The sequence below is a fragment of the Crocodylus siamensis genome, chromosome 13 (assembly GCF_052110815.1).
Source record: "Crocodylus siamensis isolate JL-2025a chromosome 13, ASM5211081v1, whole genome shotgun sequence".
NCBI lineage: Eukaryota > Metazoa > Chordata > Crocodylia > Crocodylidae > Crocodylus > Crocodylus siamensis.
Genome location: NC_143407.1, coordinates 36,385,344 through 36,409,277, shown reverse-complemented (window position 1 = coordinate 36,409,277; position 23,934 = coordinate 36,385,344). Strand labels below are relative to the sequence as shown.

General features: G+C 47.5%; 2 protein-coding genes across 2 annotated transcripts in view; both read left to right on the top strand.

The window, feature by feature from the left end:
* The first annotated feature begins 1,592 nt into the window (after window positions 1-1,592).
* LOC149854300 (transient receptor potential cation channel subfamily V member 2-like) lies at window positions 1,593-15,505 on the top strand. The gene is made up of 16 exons (XM_090025935.1): window positions 1,593-2,093; window positions 5,077-5,371; window positions 5,737-5,873; window positions 6,369-6,530; window positions 6,797-6,934; window positions 7,364-7,662; window positions 8,112-8,285; window positions 8,906-9,064; window positions 9,166-9,261; window positions 9,772-9,842; window positions 10,528-10,693; window positions 11,619-11,685; window positions 11,773-12,080; window positions 12,270-12,388; window positions 13,979-14,073; window positions 14,738-15,505. Exons 2-16 carry the CDS (start codon window positions 5,133-5,135, stop codon window positions 14,824-14,826), a joined length of 2,319 nt encoding a protein of 772 aa, XP_089882061.1. The 5' UTR covers window positions 1,593-2,093; window positions 5,077-5,132; the 3' UTR covers window positions 14,827-15,505.
* A 2,749-nt stretch (window positions 15,506-18,254) lies between these two features.
* Window positions 18,255-23,934, top strand: part of ITGAE (integrin subunit alpha E) — a 32,129-nt gene continuing 26,449 nt past the window's right edge. Inside the window, exons 1-2 of the mRNA XM_090025074.1 lie at window positions 18,255-18,270; window positions 23,155-23,266. Coding sequence (XP_089881200.1) covers window positions 18,255-18,270; window positions 23,155-23,266 — 128 coding nt within the window. The remainder of the gene's footprint in view (window positions 18,271-23,154; window positions 23,267-23,934) is intronic.

Below are 23,934 nucleotides of genomic sequence, written 5' to 3'. Positions count from 1 at the left end.
GAGGAACCATTGCTAGCAAAATCCATTCCCAGCCTTGTTGCACTCTGCCTCTTCCATTGTGTCTATTATTAAAGCCAGATGCACAGAAAGTAGTCTCCGAATGCAATTCTGTGGCTCTTTTTCAGCAGGACAGAGCATAGAGGTAGGAGGCTACTTCATACAAAACTGTTTACATTTCTGTGCTGGGGTCTGTTATTTTTGGAATGTATAGCACAGCCAATTCCCAACTGAGGGAAAGGAAGCCAAAATAGCCTGTCATTACAAAATCAGCTTCATTTTTTCCCGTAGGTCCACACAGATATCTGAGAAACTGAGACATGGAGCAGATGGGATGTCGCTATGGCTTCTAAAGAGGTGTCTTGCTTCCACCAAAGAGAGCTTCTAGCTGGGCGGGGCACGGCAGATGTTCCTTGGTTGGTAGCATGGCCCCCGGAGCCTGCAGAGGATTACTGTGGACTGTCTCTGGGCCTCTGGCAGTATGGTCAAAAGAAAAATCTGCTGGGGGAAGATGGGAGAGAACTTAAAGGTTGCTGGGTGTTGGCTGAACCTCTCTGCTAGGGAATGTGCAGTGTATCGTTGCTGGTAACTCCTCACTACTGGGCTGATCTGGCTATGGGGCCTGCATTCCAGTTTGCACTGGCAATTCTTGCACTGCAAGTTCCCCTAACTGGGTGGCGACTAGTGACATTTCTCTTCCCATAGCAGAACTCTTGTGCCACAGACTGGGTGAGGGGGGCCTAGATGGGAGAAATCATAGGTGGGTACTGCTGTCATGTCAGCTGCGCACATTCACCATTTCCACTTCTGGTCTGTCTGGCATGGGGTAATGCAGACTGTGAAGTGAGGGGAAAGAAATAGATTCCCCGTTCACCCTCGAGGAAGGGAGATGAACAGGAATGACCCACCTGAGTTCTGTCCCCTGTGCCTTGACTCTGTCCTAGCTATTCTGTTCTCCCCCATGTTTTGCCAACCCGCCTGACTCTTGCCCTGCAGCGTGCCCCCCCCCTCCCCAAGTTATTCCAGTCCTGGGCTCACCTCCAGTGAGAATGGCAAGCTGTGATTACCCTGAAATGGCAAGTAGGTATGGTCCTATCCCCCAGTGACGCTCTCCATCATGGTGTATCTGAGTCAGTCCCCTCCCAGGAAGAAGCTTACAGAAGAAATGAGAATTCCTATAAAGATGTGGCTTCAGCCAACTAAAGTAAAATAATAATTGGGCTGGTGTTTTTGACCACTGTGAGGGGCCTTGCTCAGAACTGCAGTCCTGGTGGCACTGAGTGCCCTGACTCATGGGAACTGGGACCTCTCTGTTCAACTGTCTGGAGCAGTGTCGGACAGATGATTCTCTGGGCTTTGTTCATTAACGTTGTGGTAAGGCTGACTCCCTTTTGCTCTTATTTAAGCCTCATCACAGTTTGGGGGGCGTGAAGCCATGTGTGGAAAAACAACCACTTGGAAACGCCTGGTAGCACATGGTTTTGTAACAGTCTTGTCCGTCCTCGGGGCTGACTGAGTCCTGAGCCTAGTGACAGACCTGGGAGCAGACCCGCAGACTACAAGAAGAGTCTCCACTAAAACCAACCAGCTGCTTCATCAGATCTGAGCCTGCTCTTGTGGCAAAACTTCAACTGGTCTGCCACATGGGGAACTAGTGGTTAATAGATACGTATGTTTATACTCACGATGTGGCCAGCCAGCCATTGCAATAGAGAAGTACGGCGCTCATTGGCTCTCTGTTGAGGTTTTCTTTCTCTGTGAGATCCATCTAGTCACTTCCTGCTAAAACTTCATCATGCTGTCATTTTTCACTTAATTGGAAGGCCAGTTTGCAGTCCACGGCTACCCTGGAGGCAGGCTGAATCTCTGACCATGGATTCATCAGCACATACAGGGAGTGCTAACAGGCAGATCATTTCCTTCCCGGGATAACACCAGTCTTACCCACCGGGAAGTTCGTTTTTTGTTTTTTAAACCCTCATCCAATGATTGCACCTTTGACTCACTTGGCGCAGAGAAATTAGCCGAATTCTGCAACCTCAGTTGCAACCCCTCCTCAGAGCAGCAGCAGTTCTGGGGTGGAGCTGCAGCCTGCGGTAAGTGCCGTGTTCTTCTTTTGACAGCAGGGCTGGCTGTGCACTGGGGAGCTTTGAATGGCTTGGCAGCAACGTAGCAACAGGCAACGGGGTACAGCACTTGAAGGCAGAGAGGAAGGTGCAGCTGGGGATCCAAGAGCATTCTCCAGATTCTCCTGGGAGCCTAGAAAGGGAGGAGTTTGGGATAGGGTCTTTTCTCGGGTGTTTTTTGCTCCTGCTTTTAAAAGAAAGCCAAAAATGGCTCTGGGCAAGGATGAGTGTAAATCATCCTTTAAAGCACCGGGATAGGATGGAAACTGCAGCCAAGGAAATAATTCAGGAGAAAGAAGCCAGAAAAAGGGAAAGCAGGTTGTTTGTATGAAAGTACACCATTGTTTTGCTCTATAGGATTGGTGGCTGTGACAGTAAGGGTGGGAAGATGGAGCATATGTTCCTGCGTACACAGGGATTTTACAAAGAGTTTACACAGAATAGTTATTGTGTCTCAAAATAGTTAATCTTGACTGTGCCATGTGCCTTTGGATTTTTCTCTTGCCTATGAACTGCATCAAAGCGCTGCATAAGCATCCTCTGCTGAGATTTTAATAAGCATGCTTGCATCCAATCTTGAATCAGAGCTCTTGTACTCTGTCTCTGTAACTGATGCAGAACAGGGGGAACCTAGGTCTAACCCTGTTATGTGATATCCCCAAGGACCTGTTAACTTTCTGGGGACGGAGCATGTCAATAAAGCCTGGCTGGTAACAGATCTTTATAGCGCAAGTTAGTGGTCATGGGCGTTTCCTTGTAAGCTTCACAGGCTGCAAATAAATCTACAGTCATATCCTTCTAATGGTTTCTGCTGGCATGCAATCAGAGAACAGATCTGAGGTCTAAGTGTGTGCATGCATGTGTAGAAAAAGAAGGTTCAAAGCAATAGAAATGGGAGGCTGGAGCTAGTGAAGTCTGGTGGACTGGCCAGCTGTCCCAGTGGTAAGTGAGCAGCACTATTGTACAGCAGGTCTAGATCCAGTTTCCCATGGCTGGTTTTTCACTCATTAGCCTCAGAGTGCTATGGCTGCATTGTGCTGTGCCTGAGGGCAGTCTTTATCTGCACAACAACTGGAAACTGGGCAGGCACGTACCTTTCTTGTTGACTACCTGAGCCCATGCTTAGGTGGAGATCAGCAGCTGGCACATCCCACGACTCTGGGGAGGTGCTAGGCCTTTCTTGCTTGTACCCTGGTTTGCGGTGCTACTGTGCACCACAGTTTCATAGTAGGTAGGGTCGGAAAGGACCTGAGCAGATCATCAAGTCCGACACCCTGCCCGATGCAGGAAAGAGTACTGGGGTCATTTGACCCCAGTTAGGTGATTATCCAGCCTCCTTTTAAAGACCCCCAGGGTAGGAGCGAGCACCGCTTCTCTTAGAAGTTGGTTCCAGATCCTAGCCGCCCTGACCGTGAAGCAGCGCCTCCTGATATTTAGCCTGAATCTACTCTCAGTCAACTTATGGCCGTTGTTCCTTGTAGTGGTAGTGCTCAGGGAACAGGGATTCTCCCGTTCCCCGGTGCTCCCCCTTGGCCAGTTTGTAGATGGCCACCAGATCCCCCCTCAGCTTTCTCTTGTGGAGGCTGGACAGGTTTAGGTCCCTTAACCTCCATTCATAGGGCCTGCCCTGCTGCCCCCTGACCATGCGAGTGGCCTCCTCTGGACCCTCTCCATGCTGTCCACATCCCTCTTGAAGTGCGGCGCCCAGACCTGGACGCAGTCCTCCAGCTGCGGCCTGACCAGTGCCGCATAGAGGGGGAGGATCACCTCCCTGGACCTGCTCAAGATGCATCTGTGGATGCACGACAAGGTGCATTTAGCCTTCCTGACTGCGTCCCCACACTGCTGGCCCACGTTCGTTTTGGCATCAATAATGACTCCAAGATCCTTTTCTGCCTCTGCACTGATGAGAAGGGAGTTACCCAGCCTGTAGCTATGGTGCCAGTTCTTCCTCCCCAGATGCATCTCCTTGAACTTGTCAGTATTGAATCCCATCCTATTCTCATCCGCCCACCCCTGTAACCTGCCCAGATCTAGTTGCAGCCTGTCCCTCTCCTCCAGCATGCCCACTTCTCCTCACATCTTAGTGTCATCTGCGAATTTGAACGAGGTGCTTTTCACCCTCTCGTCCAAGTCGCTGATGAAGATGTTGAACAGTGCGGGCCCCAGGAGAAGAAGAAGGAAGTCTGTGTTCGGCAGATGCTTCCTTTCCCGCTTCCAAGGAGCCTGAGCACACATAATGGCCCTTTCCAGAGGGGCCCTGTTGCTAGTCCTCTTATCTCCTTGGGCCACATGGTAACTAGCCTCTGCTGCCTATGCTGCGACGAGAGCAAGGGTGTCAATGCTGTCACTGTCCACGCTCCCGCCTTCCCGCAGTGGTGACCCTGGTGGCTTCCATACAGCACATTTCATCTGAGAAGTCCTTATTCGTAAGAGCAGGTGAGGTTATCTCCGAAGCGGGTGGCTGTTGCCCAGCCCACCTTGAAGAGGCTATACTCTCTCACTTCTTTAGGAATTGATTTTTGGTTGTTCCCCTGCTTAGAGACTTTGCTATTTAAGGCCTGGATCCTCCGGTGAGGTCAGTGCAAGTAAACCCTTAAATGCCACTGAACTCAGCAGTGACTTTGAAAAGACCCAGTAATTAGATCCAACTTAAGGTTTTTTCACTCAAGCAGTAAAACTCGTTGGGGCAGAGATGGTGCTGTCAATTGCATCAGGACAGCCTTGAATAAAACAGCAGTGTCTGATAAATAAATAGCAGAGTTTCACTGTTCAGGGAGCGACCAGACTAGAGGAACCCACGGGCCGTCCTTTAACAACTGCTAGGGCAAACATACAGGGGCCTGTTTTCTGTCTTGTTTGAGGAAAGGGAGCAGCGTGGAAGGGGATGAATGGGCACGTTGGGGATCTGATTCACAGGCTTTAAGGTACGTGTGCTCTTGCTCTCTTACAGCTCTGTTCTCTGACAGGCAGCAGCATCCATGATCTAAAACACCCGCCCTGCCAAACATGAATAACTCTACGCTTGGGCAGCCAGGCCCATCACAGGAGGACAGGCTAATTTGTTTGTTAGAAACAGATGACAGTGTCCAGGAGGACAAACCTGCAGTGGATAAGCAGGGAGAAAGAAGAGAGGCAGGTGGAAAGAAAGAACTACCACCACTGGAGACTCCCTTTGAGAAGGAAAGCAAGGATTTTGCTCCTAAAATCAAGATCAATTTGAATTATCGAGGACAAGTTGCCAGCAAGTAAGTAACAGTGGGTTCTGCTTGTGGGAAATCTGTTACAAATGAAATTCAGGGTGGTGCCAGGGACTTTGCAAGAGGACGAACAAGAATAAAAGTGCAGGAGTCCTGCCCACACCCAAACTGGGGTGGTATGAAACTAGGGCTGGGGACATATTAGCCTTTTTTCTCCAAACTCAGAGGGCCGGTCTGGCACGCACACAACGGTGCGCTGTGGATATATCCAATAGCGCTAAGCAAGCTGACTCCAGTGCCACAGGCCATCTAGCCATGGCAGAAATGTGCTCTATCCAAGTTAATTTACTTTGGGTGGAGCTCCTTGACACTGCGGCTAACCTGCTCGTGGCTGACTGTTTGCTTTTCTTCAGTAGCCAAAAGGACACAAACCGCTTTGACAGAGACCGGCTTTTCGATGCAGTCTCAAAGGGCAACCCAGAGGAGCTGGATGGCTTGTTCAGTTACTTGGAGTCAACCTCCAAATTCCTCACTAATTCAGAATATACAGGTGGGTACCTGCTCAGCATGTTCTCTGCTGCTTTAACCAAGGGAATTTCTTCTTAGCAGCAGTGGAGCACAAAGGCTTTGCTGCTCAGTTTGAGTCTGTGCCAAAAGCAAACATCTGTAGCCCCGCATCTCCCTCTTTGCCTACAATAAGCCTTTTCACCAAACCAGGGCTTTGGTCTCTGGCCCATTCGTAGATACAAACAAGGACTGGGTACAGGCCTGGAAGGCTAGATTCTGTGCCCAGCTGTGCTGCTGACCCAGTATGCGACTTTGAGCAAGTCATTTCTTCTCTCTCTGCCTAATACATACCCACCTGTCTCCATGGCCGCTCTCTGGCTGAAAGGTGCTCATGGCATTTTCTTCCAAGCCCCAGCTCCTAGTGGAGATGCTGCGAGAAAGGCGTTTAAATGTTTGGCTAAGGACTGAGTTCTGGGCAAAAGGAAACCAGTGGTGCAGCCATGTGCAAAACACATGCCTCCTCCGTGCTCTTTTTCAGATGCAAAGACAGGGAAGACCTGCTTGATGAAAGCCCTGCTGAATTTAAAAGATGGGAAGAATGACACAATCCCAGTCTTACTAAAAATAGATGAGGACAGAGGATGCAGACCGCCTCAAAAGATGCTCGTCAATGCTGCATGTACGGATAATTATTATAAAGGTAAGGTATTTGCAAGGGCATGTTTGTAACCTTGTGGTCAAAAGACAGACAGGCACCAGTGTCCAACCTGCATCTGCAAGCCATTAAAAAAGATAGCATTTTCTACCCATTTGATGCAGCCAGTTATACCTGGGAGTCCACAGTTATCTTAGGTGGGCCTGGAAGTCCAAAGAATTGAGAATACTGCTGTTGTCATTTGGATACTTTTGTGGGGGTCTGGTCATGACATCTCTGTGATCTGCTCTTTGCAATGCCATCTTCCTTAGGGCAGACAGCACTCCACATTGCCATAGAGAAGAGGCAGCTGGAACTAGTGAAGCTCCTGGTAGAGAAGGGAGCTGATGTCCATGCCAGGGCCCATGGCACGTTCTTCCAGAAGAAAAAGGGAATTTGCTTTTATTTTGGTAAGCCAGCACTAGAGGCTTCAGTTCACTGTCCTGCAGTATGCGGGGCCCCTGAAACTAGCTGGGTTTGCCTTTGCAGGTATTGTGTGTAATCTCTATCCAACAACCCAGGAGATCCCAACATGTGTGAGTGGCTACAGCTCTAAAAGTCAAAGCTCCCCTCTAGCCAACTGCTGCTTGCCACCTGGTGTTTGGTTGTGTGTACTCTACCCTAACCAGGGGGCTTTAAAACGCAGTCTCATCTGCGACCAAGTGTGACAATGAAGTAAATAGAGGCAGTGGATCCCACTTCACGCAACAAATGCCCCTATCTGAATTCAGAGGTCTTGTGAGGAAACCCCCCAAGCCGTTAACAAAACCACATATGATAAGTATGTTGTTCTTTTAAAACGGATTACTTTTTCCTCAACCTGGCCCCAATCTCTCCAGGTGAACTTCCCCTGTCCTTGGCTGCTTGCACCAACCAGCTCAACATAGTTCAGTATCTCCTGGAGAACCCGCACAACAGAGCCAGTCTCCAGGAAAAGGATTCTCTGGGCAACACAGTTCTCCATGCCTTGGTGATGATAGCAGATGACACCCAGGAAAACACAGAGTTTGTGAGCAAGATGTATGACAAGATCTTAAGGGCAGGTGTGAAGATTGTCCCAACACAGAAGCTGGAAGAGGCAGTGAATTGTGATGGGTTAACGCCACTGCAGCTGGCTGCCAAGGGTGGCAAAGTAGAGGTAAACCCAACTTAGAGGGGTTTTCTGGGTGTGGTGAGTAGCAGAGAGGACACTGGACTGCATTCCCTGCCTAGTGGCTGGGCTTCATGTAGGTGCATCCTACATTTTACTGCATGAGAGACTCCTCAGTGAGATCCTTTTGCCCCACGGGCAGCAGCCTCACCACAGGAGGCATCAGGGAAATCTCCTCTAGCTCATCCCATCTGGAGCTGTGTATTGTGATTGCAATTGGGTGCTGATGCTCTGAGTCTCAGTGTGGCAGGGGCTGGGCTGAGTTTTGCATGAACTGTGCTTTGGTTGGATCATATAGCAGTTGGGCACAATAATACTGGCAAAGCGTACTGTGAAAGAAACAGGGCCATGGGGGTTTGAGGCAGCTGGGGGATTCTGGGGAAGTCATCCTGCTTCTCTGTGGTTATCTGCATAATAAACACAAAGTTTCCCTCTAGATCTTCAGACACATTCTTCAAAGAGAAATTGAGGAGCCAGAGTACCAGCACCTGTCACGCAAGTTCACCGAATGGACCTACGGCCCCATCCAGGTGTCTCTTTATGACCTGTCCTCAATTGATAACTGTGAGAATTCGGTGCTGGAGATCCTGGCCTACAGCAGTGACACACCAGTGAGTGCCGACACCACTTGCTCTAAAACCGAACCATTTTGCCTGGTTATTTATTATAGTGTCGCCATGTAGCTATGTCAAGTACGTACAGTTAACAGGGTCTTTCAGACCTAAAGAAAATTATATTGGCCTACATGTTTCATAGTTTCATAGTTAGTAGGGTCAGAAGGGACCTGAGCAGATCATCAAGTCCGACCCCCTGCCATGTAATATTAATGTTGTGTTTCAGACCATTTGCTTGTAAAGAAATAGTTTCATAGTTGAGCATGCAGATCTGTACATTACTGATGATGTGAAATTAGCATATATCATTAGCTGTTAAACACCTTAATGCTTTCAGATAATGTGCTTTAAGGAAGGCATTTTGGATCTTTCTGTCTTTGTCCCTGTCATGGGACCAGTGCCTTAGTCTAGATCTTTCTATGGGCCTTGAGAGGGCTACGTCAGACCAGGCAGTTCTCCCATCTCCAGTAAGATGCCTGGCTCATTTCATGCTGAGATGTATAATTAAACAGACATGCTGGAATCCCCTAATTCTGGCCATTGAATTCCACCACTGGACCAAGAAGGCTTTATGGTGATTCTGGATTCATGCAGTTGTGTTTATTTTCCCATGCCAGAATCGATACAAAATGGTGGTTTTGGAACCACTGAACAAACTGATTCAGCACAAATGGGACACTTTTGCTGCCAGGAGATTTTACTTGAGTTTTTTTTCTTATTTGACGTTCATGGTCATCTTCTCAGTCTTTGCCTACCATTGTCCCCTGCATGAGCAGGTGAGTCGGGCTCGCTTTGATGGGGTGGAGTAGAACAGTGCTGGGGCAATGGTGGTTACAGCACTGACTGCTGTTCTCACGGTGTTGCTTGAATCTTGCAGCCTCTGTTCCCAATGGAGTTCAATGCTGGAGGCTTCCTGTGGCTCACTGGACTGATCATTAGCTTTCTGGGAGGCATTTACTTCTTAATTGCTCAGGTATGGAGACACATAGCCTGACTACTCCCTCCTGAAGGGCCCATCATCCTGATGTTGGTGCACCCGTCTATTTCCATGATACCATATGGGTGCGCAACACTTCACAGACCAATGGCAGGACAGCTTCCTCCATGAGACGCTTCTTGGATGAGTTGGGTGCAGGACAGCAAAGGACACCATGAACAAGAATGTTGGAGATAATTAGGGAGAGGGTCAGAGCAGCAAAAGATCATGAGATACTTTTGGGATGTGCAGTGGTACAATACTGAATATTACTAGATACATTCTTTACAAAAAACACGAGGGAGCTGTGGCTCAGCATCTAACTCTGTATTTGCTTTGAAGGGGGATTATCTGGATTGTTGGGTTACTGGAACAAATGATTTAGAAGAAAAGGCTGTGAACAAGCCTTTGCTTCCTGTGCAGTGTGTTGTCCCAGGCAGGGATTGAATTCATGTATTCCCTCCTGGAATAAAAACTGTCCCTCTTGATTTTTTTTCTTTCCAATAGAGTCGGTACTTGTGGAGGAGGCAATTCTCTCTGAGGACCATCTTCTTTGATGATTGCATTGAGCTCTTGCTGTAGGTTTCTTCGTGTCTTGGGGGAACTGGAAGCAGGCATTAAATCAGTTCTGTGTTGAGTGCAGTAGGCAGGTGGTGACCAGAGGCAACTGCTTCTCAAACCTTCACTTCCACTCCAGTCCTATTTTGCCTTTTCTACCTGTTGTCATACTCCAACACTGTCATATCTCTGGGGCTGGGACTGCACAAACTGAAAGTGACAGTGTCTGACACGATGGAGCTCTGACCCTTCCCTGGAGCCTCTCAGTGTTAGTGTAAAGCAAATTATAGTAAATTACAGCAACGTGAGAGTGTACGTGGAACTGGGCAGCCATGGTAGCTGAGACTTGACTGGGGAGGGGGTATAGTTTCCCTGGGTTTGTATGTGTTTCAGTCTGTATGTGACAGGTCCAGTATCACACCAGTAACATGTAAGTCCCCTTGTAGAAAAGAAGGGCCAGGTGTAGGGTGTCTGAGATTTTTCTATAATGTAAGATGGGCAAATGCATAACATATCTGCTACACACTTGTGCATGAAGTAGCTTACATGTGGGTTTGGTCAGAACACTTTTGATCCTCTATCCTATTATGCAACCTTTGGCAGTGTGGCTGGGCACCCCCTGTAGCACTAAAAGGATTTGGATCTGAGGCTTTCAGTGCATTCTGTAATGCTCTTTTTCCTCCTCCCCAACCTCCCTCCACCCAGCTTACTTCAGGGACTCTTGCTGCTGCTTTCATTAGTTCTCTACTTGATGAGTTTGGAATACTTCACCCCGTTGATGGTCTCCTCTTTGCTGCTGGGATGGGTGAACATGCTGTACTACACTCGGGGCTTCCAGTGCACTGGGATGTACAGTGTCATGATACAGAAGGTCAGTGCAAAGGGACAGCCTGCATCAGTGGCTTGCAGGTGTGAAGTATCGATACAAATGCTGCTGTTATGTTTCTTTGCATCAAAGCCATGAAAAGAGGAAATGCTGTAGCTCTGCAAATGAAAACTACCTTTGGGATGAGACTAGAGCCATCTCTCTGGGCAGCTGGGATGCTGCACTGAGACAGACCTGTTGGCTTTGCACCTGTTGTGCAGCTGGGTTTCAAATGCTGGCTCAGGGCAAAAGAAAGAATGAGTTTGTTTGGGACTCACAGCTGATGCTGCTCTGCCTATCACAGAAATAGCATCTCTCTTCTGAAGACCTTTCTTATCATTGGTAAGTCTTGGTAGAGGCTTATAGGCATACTCGAGCATGGAGCCCAGTGCTAGAATGCGAGGGGTGCTCTAAAGCAGAGCCAAGGTGCACTAGCAGACCTCTGTTCATGCGTCTGAGTGTACGAGAAGGCAGAGTGGACTGGGTAGTCGGATGTGTAGCAGCAGTCCTGGACAGAATTTCATAGGATGTTTGCATGGGATCTGACTGGTTCGAACTAGCCTTCTTCTTAAGAATTACTTCTTCTCAAAAATCACAACACAGCTTTATTTGACTTGGTTTCCCTGTCCCTTCGGCATGTTCCAGTGTCGTCTCCATCCGGCAGGGTCTGGGGTGAGACATTCCCGAGTTTCAGTCCCCTATTCAAAGCTTGCTGTGTGGACTTAGCAGGTGTATCGGAACTTGTTCACCTGCTAGAAGGGGGAAGTGAGACTTCCTGCCTTCCCTGTTAGCATTAACGAGGTGACATAGCCAGAGCAGAAATCATTGTCTGGCGGGCATGCAAACACTCTGCCACAGCAGCTTTGTGCTACATTAAATGTGAGGAATGGGGGTGGAGGGTTAATGATGCTGCCCCTGCTCTGTGTTCCAGACCATCCTGAGGGACCTGCTGCGCTTCCTCCTGGTGTACGGGCTCTTCCTGTTTGGCTTTGCGGCAGGTACGGATTCACTCGGCACCATGTCAGTGGCAGCATGGGGGGAAGCAGGCTTTCCCCGGATGACTCTGGGTTCTGTTTTCACTTCAGCTCTAGTCACCCTCACTGGGGAGCCCGCGTCAGCTGCCCAGAACAAATCCATTACCCAGGCGGAGGAGGATAAGGGCCGCTTCGCGTACGGCAGGCTGTTTACCACCTCCCTGGAGCTCTTCAAGTTCACCATTGGCATGGGGGACCTGGAGTTCCAGGAGCAAGTGAAATTCAAATACTTTGTCATGCTGCTGCTGCTGTTGTATATAATCCTGACCTACATCCTCTTGCTCAACATGTTGATTGCGCTCATGAATGAGACTGTCACCAACGTCTCTGGTTATAGCAGAAGCATCTGGAAGCTGCAGGTGAGCGTGCTGCGTGGCTAGCTGGGCAAGGCTCCTGGGAGCTCACATACTGTTTGTAATGAACTGTGTGTTTTTCCCCTGGCTCTGAAGCTTGTACGTATACAAAGTGCCGTGAGAGCGCTTACCAAGCGATCCAGATTCCTCTATATCAGTGACTTGTTATGATCTAACACAGATGTTTATCCTCAGAGAACGACTGCCATTCTGGAAGTAGAAAAGCACTTTTTGTGGTCCTGGGGAAGGAAGGCGAGATCTGGCTGCTTTGTGTCTTTGGGCCTTAATAAGGAAGATGAGCGATGGTGTTTCAGGTAGGATGGGGCAAGGGGGAGGCTTCCAGCACTCCCAGTTCTGTGTCCTCTTCTACAACCGCATGTCGGCATTAGCAGAGGGAGATACATGACACCAACCTACTTGGTCACAGAACTCTGCGTATTCCTCCCAGACCCATCACCATTGCATCTCAGTGCCAGGTCATAGTTTCATAGTCTCATAGTAGCTAGAGTCGGAAGGGACCTAGGTAGATCATCTAGTCCGACCCCCTGCCTTGGCAGGAAAGAGCACCGGGGTCAGATGACCCCGGCAAGGTGCTCATCTAACTTCCTTTTAAAAATCCCCAGGCTAGGAGCCTGCACCACTTCCCCTGGAAGCCGGTTCCAGGCCCTAGCCGCCCTGACTGTGAAGTAGCGCCTCCTAATATCTAATCTAAACCTACCCTCCGCCAGCTTGTGACCGTTATTCCTGGTCACTCCTGGCAGCACACGGGGGAACAGGGACTCCCCCAATACCTACTGATCCCCCCTTACCAGTTTGTAGCAGGCCACAAGGTCCCCCTTTAACCTTCTCTTGTGGAGGCTAAACAGGTTCAGGTCCCGTAGCCTCTCCTCATAAGGCCTGCCCTGCTGACCCCTGATCCTGTGACTAAGTCTCCCTAGGATTACAGCCATAAGCAGTATTATTTTCTCTTTCCCTGCCTCTTTTTCCCTTGCAATGGGACCATCTGGCCTGTAAGCTCATTCCTGAATGCAAGTCACCTGAAATCAGCTTGAGTAGTTTTAGGCAGACCCAGCCTGAGTCAGCAGAATTACCAAACCCACGCCCCTCTTTGTCTTATTTGTGCTGGTGCCTTTCCTGCCTGGGTCGTGGACACCTGCAGTTCCATCAAGGGGAGCGATGCTGGAAGCCATGGGGCAGCAAAGCTTCAGGCATCATTACTGGTGTGTTGCCTGACCCTGCTCTGAGCAGGTAACATTGTTGGCAGCTTGACCGCTGGCAAAGCTCTGCCTGGGCAGCACCAGTGACCCGAGCGGCACTAACTTCTGCAGACTTCATTTTTTAATATGCAAATGCTGTTCAGTAATGTTTCTGTGACATCAGTGGACCACAAGATGGCAGCGCTCTTCCCGTGCACAGGACCCTGGGGACAGAGGGACCTGGACTATCCCTTATCCTCCACCGAGCGGGAGCTGAACTCTGAGCACGCCGGAGTCATAGGAGTTGCCTTGTGTTACTCAGTGTGTAAAGAGACCTTTCCCTGTGAGACAAGTCTGGGAAGTCTGTTGTGTTAATGGTGTTTCCTTTGCAGGGGCTAGAGTATTTTTACTGAAGCACCAGAACTATGCACAATGCAGAGGAAGATACAGAGCTTGTCTATCCTGCAGACCACTCTCAATTAGCACGCCACCCTTAATCAGGCCTTGTATGGTGCAGTTTCTGCTGCCTCTACTACCCAATCTTTAGCTCTGTGTTGATAAAGCCAGTGTCTGTCAGAATGAGTATGGCTGGGATGCCGGAGATGCAGCCCTGAGGCCACTTCTGTGGTCAGAACCCGTGTCCCTGTGTCATTGTTGGTGGGACAAGGAAAAACTGTTTGACTTTTTTTTTTTTTTTTATGTCCCCAGAGTGGAGGAGCTTAAATGGACTAATTGGAACAAGGAGCTGGGAGTCCTCAAGGAAGATCCTGAGTACTCCAGGAACTTGGAAAGAAGCCCTGTAGGTAAGTCACACCACGGCTTGTTTGTCTGTGATGGGCCACGCCACGTACCGGGGAGGATTTACTTCTATCGGAAATACCTACACCATAAATCTCCTATCTCTGAAGTGTCCTGCAGCAACGGTGCTTTGCTGTGATTTGGCCAGATCCAATGGTCTGAGTAGGTTTTCACCTTTTCATTAGTTGGATGAGACTAAAATCAAGGCTGTGCATGGCAGATGAAGTAAGGGCCGTTCTTCCTTTCAAGTCAGAACTCAGCCAGTGGCCCAGGGAGTAATGGCTTTAGCAGAAAATGCCTGTCAGACCTCATGGCATCTGCAGCCAGAATCAGGGTGGCAACCTTGGCACCCTGATCCAATTCCACCTTGTAATCATGTTCTGCCTCCCAAACCTTCCTCTGGAGTTTCAGGTAGGCCTGATCTTCCTCCTCACTTCCCCCTCTTGAGGCTTGTGTGGTTAAGCAGCTCAGTGTGGAAAATGGTGATTTCTCCCTTTCAGGAGAAATATGTTGTTTGCTTAACCTGGGTGGGATCTTCCTTTGAAACTGGACCAAACTTTTGACTCTCTAGCTGTGGTCAGTTTTCCAGTGCTGGCATTGAGACAGCAGGGCCAAGAGGCTTACAGCACTGCTAACCAAGGGCTGCCATTGTTATGTCTCTTATTACAGAAGAGAGACTGTGGAGCTGGATGCTACGGGCAAGATCCAGATCACCTGCTCGGGAGAACCAGTTTCTATTACAACCTATCGATCCATGACTGAGGTGATGCCCCTAGAAGGACCAGTCAGGAGGCTGTAACAGGGTTTGGGGTCACAACATGCCCCATATCGACAACAGAATTATTTCTTGCTATAGGCCAGATGGAGGAACCTGAAGAACTATCAGTATTAATATGCATCTCAAAAACTGTGGTTCAGCTTGTGGCTTTGAAATATTTTTACGCAAATGAAATATTTCCTCTGAAAAAGACATTTCTACCTAGAATTTTCGTGGCACAGTGCTTTAAAAAGTCACGTGCGTCCGCGCGTGTGTGTGTGTGTGTGGGACAGTGAGATCTGGGTTGTACATCTTAGAGCCCAGGTAGCTTTGTGATTTGAAATGTCTCCTGAGAGGTACAGATTAAAATATCAGTTGGGCCAAATCATCCCATGATGCTTTTGAGGCAGATAATTCTATTTGTGTGCTGTTTGCCATCTGTAGCTCTTACAGATGAGACGTTTCTAACCACAGGCTGGTTTTTATGCCACAGAACCTTTCATGAGAGGAGGTGTTTGCCCATGGTTTGTGGCCAAAAATGATTTTCCCCTCAGTGGTACGCAGTGTGCAGCATGTACTTGGTTTCCACCCTTCCACCCCAGGGGTGGTTGCATTGCAGCCGGTCTATGTCTGAACTGCTTTGGGATGAAAGGTGTGATGGAGGAATAAAATATGGTTTGAGTTTCTGACTGACTGCATTAGTTTGTGCAGGATAATGTTTGTTGGGTCGGGGGTGAGATAGAAAGCTGCACCATTGAGCTCTGTGCAACAGCCTCTGCTTTAGCAAAGACTGTATCTGTAGGCAGCTGGATAGAATTGCAACCATCCACCTGAGTCTGACATGAAGGTGGCAGAATCACTTGAGGAGAATCATGTGCTTTGATAATATCTCAGCTTATGGAAACTACAAAGTAGAAAAGTGAATTTCTGAAACCCAACTGCTCATTCTCTTCAAAGGGCAGCAGCACCTGAGCTTTGCACATTGAGCTCACTAGAGCCAGAAGGATGAATGCAAGCTGCCCTACATTCGTCACGTTCAACAACTTCCTGTCTCAGTGGGCTTTCTGCCTTGCCCCGCATAGTTACAAAACCGACATAACTTTGCATGTGCAAGGGTGCTGTAGAATTCTGCTGGAGAGCATGAAAAGATAACGAAGGCTCTGCTTAGTGACCTATATTAAAAAAAAGTTGTAACTTGAAAAGTTTCCATGCAGCCCTAGTGCATGAGGTGTGTTTCACTGGAAGAGTTTGTACCTGGAAACGTTTCCCTAGTCTGAAACCCCGAGGCGTGGAAGGCATGTGGTATGCTCTGAAGTAGGGTTGAAGTGCACGGGCAGAGCTAATGGCCTGTAACATGTCCAGCTCAATTCAAGCCTAGTGGTCCTTTGCTGTCACGAGTGCTGCTGTACAACGGAGGGTGACCTCAGGCTTGTTCACGCAAGAATCTTCAAGGTCTAAGAATCAGTATCCCGGTTTCTGGTGTGTCTCTGATGAGAGGAAATACTCAGCAGTGATGCCCAAAAAAGCTTTTTAATGTTAAATCTGGGGGAAGAACTCCCCCACTGAGACAAAGCAGGACTTTCCACATGGAAATCATTGTGATCATTGGCAGAAGTAAAGTGACCATTGCTGCTGTTGTCTCACATTACTATAGTGCCTACGAAATCTAGTTACAGACCAGGCACAAAACAAAAAAATGATCCCTGCCCCAAATAGGTAACCATCTAACTATAAGACAAAGGACAAGAGTTGGAGACAGACGGACAGAAGACAAAAGTCAGTGCACCCACAGCCTTACCATCATCCAGGTTTTGGCATCTCTCATGGAAAAGGGGTTGGAAGGCATTATTATAATCCCTCCATCGGAGGTCAGGCATGAGCAGGTGTATGCCATTTCTTCCTGAAGTACTTTGTACATTTCTTTCTTTTCTGATTCCTTGCAGTTTACACATCAAGCTGTTACTCCAAGGAGGCCAAACACATATACGTGTACAGTATGTCACACTGGGAGCAGCAATGTTCTCTTTAACTTGAAGCATTCTTTGCAGTCATCACTGTGCCAAGAACCTGATCTGATTAAGATAAGGAGTCATCATTTAACCTTGCACCCTATCAAACTTCCCAAGCAAAACCAAAACTCTTAGTTAATGGAAAAGGGAAGCAAGCAGCTTTTTACTTCTTCTTTCAAGGGTTCAGAGACTTGCATGTTGTCTGCTCTGGTCTAGACTTTTACAAGGCCAAAGTGTTCACATACCCCCCCATCCCAGTCTGCTCTTTGCAGCCTATCTTCTGGTTTCTTTTTGTGGGTAGCAAAGGAAGGTTTTGAAACTTGACAAAGCTGGGGGGCTCAACCCCAAGTCAGACACAGACAGACAACCTTTGAAAAGCCAACGCCACAGCTACATGTCTGAATGAGCTGAGAAGAGTTGCATCTTCACTGACACCGCTGGTAAATAATGTTTTTATTTCGGGCTGAGATCAGCATTGTGGTAAAAGAATTGCATGTGCTAGACAAGGGGAAAAGGTGTTTAGAAATTATTGCTCTGGGGTTTTTCTTTCAAATCTACGTTTCTGAGAAAACTCTATTTTCTCACAGCAGAGTGAATGATAGCACGACCCGGCCATGCCCAAGTGCAAATGACACCTGAGTTAACATACGTTTCTCCTTCTCTTCTGCTGGGATATTCCTCAGGGCAAAATAGGTAGCTGTCTGGGAAATGGGAGTGAGTTAGTGCCTTCTGTGCTGTGAGGCCCTGCATTTGTTGCTGAATGTTCATAAAGCACTTTGGGGATCCTTGGAGTAAGGGATCCTGAGGGGGGCCAGTTGGGGTTTTATGAACCTCCTTTAATGAGGAGTAAGTTCCTCGTGGAAAGAGCTGGTGAAAGATGCAGATGCTGGAAGCTAGGGAGAAAACTGTTCCATTCTCCACAAAAGCGGCTTCATCTCCTGCTCTGTTAAGGGATTTCAAATATAGATGAATGGCTCCAGTGCCTAATAATTGCCTATCTGAGAGGCAGGAGGCTCTCAGGGCATTTGTGATAATAGCACTCCACTCTACTACTACAAAGTGCTCAGCCAACATGTATACTAAATAGGGCTTATTCTGTGCAGCTGGGGTTCAGTCACAAAACAAGTGCAAGCAGAAGGCATCACACAGGTGTGTTTCACAAGCATGGCTGGACCTTTCACTTGCTGATCCAAACACCAGTATCGAAGGATTAGCAAAACAGGTACATTTAGTTCTCAAGAGCTGACCTTTCTGATACTAGCACTGAACTACAACAAAGCGAGAACAGCAAGGCTGTGGGTGAGAGAGGGGAAATGGGGTCTAAAACAAGTGCTATCTGTAACAAGGTGACGTGCTATTTAAATCCCTGCAGTGAGCACATTCAGATAGGGCACACTCTTTTTTCCAGATGCTTCAGAGGATGACGGCATCTCCAGGTAGGTAGCCTGGGATGTGGAGAAGGATGCAGAGACTTCCCTTGGAAGTTTTCAGGCATGTTCCAGAGGGATCTTATGAGGATGGGTTTCTGCAGTTGCTGCTAGAGAGCTAGAGGAACTGGTCAGATATCCTTTCAGTACTTGCAGCGTTTTGTTGAAGTGTAATTTCATGAGTAAATCATCGAACCCCAACTAGGAAATCCACATGACACCAAATTAGCTGCATCTCAGCAAGAAGGCTAAAACAGGCAGTTGAGTCAGTGATCTGCGAGCAGAGTGGAGGTAGATTGTCTGGTGGGATCTCCAGTCCTGCACCCTTCACCTTAAAGCCGCGATCGAAAAGATGAAGCCCCTCCTGTGCCTTCTGTCTTTAATAAGTAAGTGAGCATTATTTCTCTTTCCCACCCCCCATAAAGTAGAAAAGAAAAGCCGTGCACTGATTCTGAGCACTCCTGGTTCTCACTCAGTGTGGCTGAATACATACTTTATACGTGCAGCGCTGATGTTAAGAGCCACAGTATTTGCCGTTTGTTTTTAGGAATCTTTGGGGTTTGGGGATTTGTCATGGGTGCCCTGTATACAAGTCCTTGCTTCAAGACTTCTCATTCCAGTGTTTCAGCACAATTAGCCAATGTGATTCCTGCAGCTTGTCTTAGTGGGTGACAGTTCTTGCCATTTTATGGAAAAAGTAAATGCTGGTAGTATCCACAGGGCTCAGTCACTATAAATGGGACAGCTGCTCAAATGCCTGGTTAATGAGAGTCATATAAGTTCCTCAGCAGACAGATGCCCTGCACTGCTATGTATAATGAATCAGCTGAGGCTATGTCTGGGTCAAGTTTTGCTTTTAAATTGTACCAGTAAAAATCTACATTGAGTTAGTGGAGTGTCTCTCTGCTTGTATGGCCATTAACTGAGAGAAGTCTATGTTCATTAAATCTTTGTCTTTATGTTCATGAAATCCCCCTTTTTTCCTACCCTTTCTGATTCATTCTGGGCCAGTCAGTGAAAACTTTCAGCAGTTTGTTGCCCACAGGGTTTGCCTATTAAGTACATTAAAATATTCAGGACAAAAGGAGAACTTTTTTTCTCTCAGTCCTTTTGTTTGGAAAATGCAGTAAATGTAAAATGAGATGCAGACTGGAATTAGGAAATTAACTTCTAAATCGTGGACATGGGCCGATAAATATAAATGAAGACACGAAGTGATTTAAAAATCTGTTTTTTATCGAATTTTGACAAAAGTTCAGGATTTCAGAGACAATAAAACCTGACGTGTTATTGAGAGAGCTGGAAAGCGGTGCTTAAAAAAGTTAAGGTTGCCTAACACTAGAGAGACCCCACTTTTGTATTGCTAATTGTTTTGCGAGAGGCAAGATGAGGGGGCTCATCATCTGCAGCCCTTTGGCTAATACACACACCTCCATATATGCAGCACAACTATGCAGAGAACTGTGCATAATTTCTGGACCACCCCGGCTGAAATATCCCCCTTACACTATTGTAACTGTTTTGCCAAGCTTTAACCAAGCAGGCAGAATTTTTCCATGCCTGTCTGCCTGGGGCTGATTTTATTTTTCCAAACCTTTCAGCAAAATTATTCCGAATTCTCAAAATGTACGAGGAAGAAATAAATGACAAAAAAACACTGCTTTCCTCATGGTGTTTAGCAGCCACTTAGTTGAGAATCTGTTGCACTTCTGTGCTTTGGAGCAGGAGATTGGCATTGGCAGAGATGGCAATTTGGCTTCAAGGGAGTGCCTTGCAGAGGTAACCTTAAGTCTGACGTATCCTAGCTTTTGTCTGCTCGGCGTTGCCACATTAATGTTCTTTAAATATAGTTTTTAACAAGTGCAATATTAAATGGCATGAATCTGAAGTAGTTTTCATAGGACAGCCATGCAAGGGGAGTGTATTGCCCATTTGTTTTGGCAGAGACCTCTGATGTGGGATAAAATACTCAATCTCAAAGTTGACATAAGCAACTTCCAGGCCAAGGCAAGGACCTCAGTGCTAGAGCTATTGAATAAAGCCTTCCACTTCTCAGTGAGATGGTGTCTGTCTAGGCTTTTTTTCTCTCACTGGAAACCTGAAACAAATTACGATGACTAAAAAAGAAACCCGCAACATGCAGTGAGTCTATAGTGGTGCAACTATAGCAAAGGTCTGTAGGAGCTGACAATGCTAACAGGCACGTTCTCAAGACTGTGAGCTTTAAATGAAACAAGACGAACCAATGTGAATCCAGAGGGTGGGATGATGGTGGCAGGCAGGGAGTAAATTGAGATCACAAGGGAGGATCACTAAAAAGGATTAGTTTGAAGGAGCAATCAAGACCACCTATAGCAGTGACCCCCAACTCAAGACTCACAGGAAGCATGTTCCCCATAGACCTTCCAGCATTGCTCACTGCCACACAGGATAATAAAAAGCTAAAACAGAAGTTGATGGAGAGAGCAAAGTATAGTGTTGCCCTCAGTGTGTTACTGACTCAGTATTGTAGTTCATGAGTCAGTAAAGATTGGGGACCCATGAATTGTAACAGTGATACGTAGGGACATCCACATATGGGTTCTTTAATAACTTCTGTTTCTAACCAAATAGTGGAAAGTTCCTTCGGTGTCCTGCATCCTTGCTATTGTGACAAGCTCTGCAGTAATGTCTGCAGTGTACCAGTTTGTCTTAAGGATCCATGTCGGTGTAACCAGCACACTTTCTTTGGAAAATCTCTCCCCAGGAACTATATATGATGATTAGTAGGCTAATAACATGGAGCTGCAAGCACAGAGCCAAGTGCTGAAGGACTGCTGATAATCAGCACAAGTGGTGTTTTTAGAAGTAGAAAATGTTACAGGCTGTAACGGATGGTTTAACGTATGTTTGTATATTTGGTAGTGGTAATAATCTGTCTTTATTTACAGGGGGCCCAGATTTTATATAAATAACATTGTCATAAATCTGGCATTAATCTAATTGAATTCACTGGAATTGCTTCAGGTTAACATCAATTTAATTGACTTTAACAGAATGGGGTTCCAAAATACAACAAGGACTAGAGGTCAGTGGGCCGCACGTGGAAACAGAGGAGCACTGGGCTACTTCAAATGCAACTGTTAACATAGGCTGTGGATTTCTGTGGACACTTTGAGAGCTAGAAATGGTCTTTGCTCTGATGCAAATAGCAAATCAGCAACTAGAGCAGGATGAAGCTGCTGCAGATTGTCTTGCACGTAATGCATGTGTCAAAGGCAGGTTATGTCATGCCAGCCTGCAGCAGAGGCAAAAAGCCTGGGGTTAAAATAACTGTAATTAGATGCAAGAGTGCAGGAGTCAGGTGTCTGAGTGCTAGCGCAGGGTTTGCAAAGCAGAAAGGTGGCCTGGATTAGGCCTCCCAAGTTGCAAAATAAGTTGCACACCAAGCCCCTGTAACATGTCTAAGGAAGAAGAAGCAAGGCTTTAAGAACACAGTCTACCACAGGAAACTGTGTTGGTCACAGTATTTCAGTTCCTAAGCCCAAGCTGTATTTTGGCAGCCAAGTTGGTTGGGCAATGATTTTGCTTCCATGCGTTTTGTAAGATCCACCTCTGCTCTTGGTCACAGGACCATCCCAGCCCCCCGGTGTGAACACAAACAGAATCTGACTCTCCCACAGTCTGAAAAGCAAGAAGGGACAATGGACAAAATCCTGGGATGACTGTTCGAAGGGGGATGTGAGCTACGCAACCTGCACTGGCAGGTCAGGCTGGTCACAGCAGGAGAACTTACAAAATGTTAATCCAGTTTTAGTTTAGGATCTCAAAGGCACTGTCAGAGTTTGGAACCAGAGTGGCCTGGGGGAGCTCATCTCTGAGCAAACTGCCAAATTTTCTGAATTGTCAGGACATTGCAAACACTGGATATTTCAACTGGTGTTTGTCATTGCACCCTACGTTCTGTGCCTCTTTCAGGTTGTCCTGCTTACTAACATTTTCGGTCTGGGACAGCATGGAGTATGCATGACATTTGAGGGCTGTGTATTTAATGGTTTGCCTCTGGTGCTGCATCCACATCCCCACACCTGACTCTATGTTGGGCATTCATTTCTCTTCTCATCAGGACTCTCAAAAAAGGAAGCAAAAAGGGCAGAAGTCCCATGAATTCCACACTGTCATCCCACTAGACTTGGTTGTGCTGGGTGGGGGTTTAAGCACAGATGGTTGGGGGCTGGAAAAAGTGAATCCTGCTGCTGCCCATGCTGTCTTCTGCAGGCAAATGCTTTCAGCCTCCAAGGTTGCTGAGTAACATGTTTTTTTACCAGTCCTGACCTCACTGATAAAGATCCTCAGTGATATGATGCTTGCACAAGCCACAGTGATTTCTTACCAGCTGGGAGCAAGATTGGGGTGGGGAAGGGAATCCAGTTGTACTGAAACTAGGATAAGCTTCGTGCCTTGCAGGTCTTAATTCCAGCTCGGTCCACTCCCGCACTGAACTGACCTCCTAATTACCAGTGCGAATCTGCTCTTAGCTCTCCAAGTGCTCCCTGGCTCCACCCCTCGGATTAGGCCTAAAAAGTCTCTGCAGGGTTGTCTCCTGATGTATTTCAGGGCATGGTCTCCCTGCATCTGCGCTTTGTGAACCCTTGAGGAGGAGCTGCTTTCTGTCCCTTGGTTTAAAGGGAAGTAGTAAAGAGCAGCATTATGGCTCATCCAGCATCTGTCTCCCAAGGTGAACCAGAAAAACTGTGCTAGTTCTCGATCTGAAGCAGTGAGGCTCTTTGGTTTAGCTGGATCATACCCCTGGTTGTTTCCTTGCTGAAGGTGCTGGCCAGGGGTAAGCAGTGACCAGGGCAGTGGTAACTCACCTGGCAGGTTGTGGCCCTTTCTGACATTTTTCTTTTTCAGCCATTGAGCCCCTGAGGGGTTTCAATATCGACACCAACAGGAAGTGGATGACAACTCACAGAGACCATCTTTCTTGGCCCAAGGTCCTTCAGTACTCTGGCCTCAAAGCCTGGTAAGGGTCAAGAAATAACCCCCTCTCGGATCCTCAGGGATGCTTGTTCCCTGGTGTGGGGGCACTGGAAATCCCCACCATGCTCCCGGTACCCACAATGCCAGGCCCTAGTTTAAAGGATTGTGTGAGATACAAAACATCATTTGGCTTCTGTGGAACCTTATAAATTTGTGCATAAGTAATTAGCTTTTATGTCCAGTCATTATAATGAGGAGTCTTCATAACATTTATGCATTAAAGCATTTGTTTCACTGGCTTTGGATTCCAAGCTGCCTTCACTCTTGCATTCCCCCCATGCCTGTACAGCGTGGTGACCCAGTTAACAGCCTGCATGACTAGACCACCGCTCCACTACAACGTTTGCCAGGCTGCTCATTTCCTGGCTTTGTGGCTCATCTCTGTGGTGGCAGAGCATTTCTGCAGAATGGAGGGCTGATTTAGGCTTTGGAGCAGAAAAGAGAACCCCCTTCCCCCTCCCTGCTGCAGCAGACAGAGTGGCTGATGCAGAAAGAGAAGTGTAATTCACCTGGCAGGTGTTTTATGCTTCAGTCCCATGCTTTGCTCTAAAACTGGGGAATTTTATACCTTCCAGAAAACTGCATCTTCCATGATATCTTTGGGGAAAAGTGGTGGCTGGACATGTGACCAGTCACTGGGGGGGCTATGTC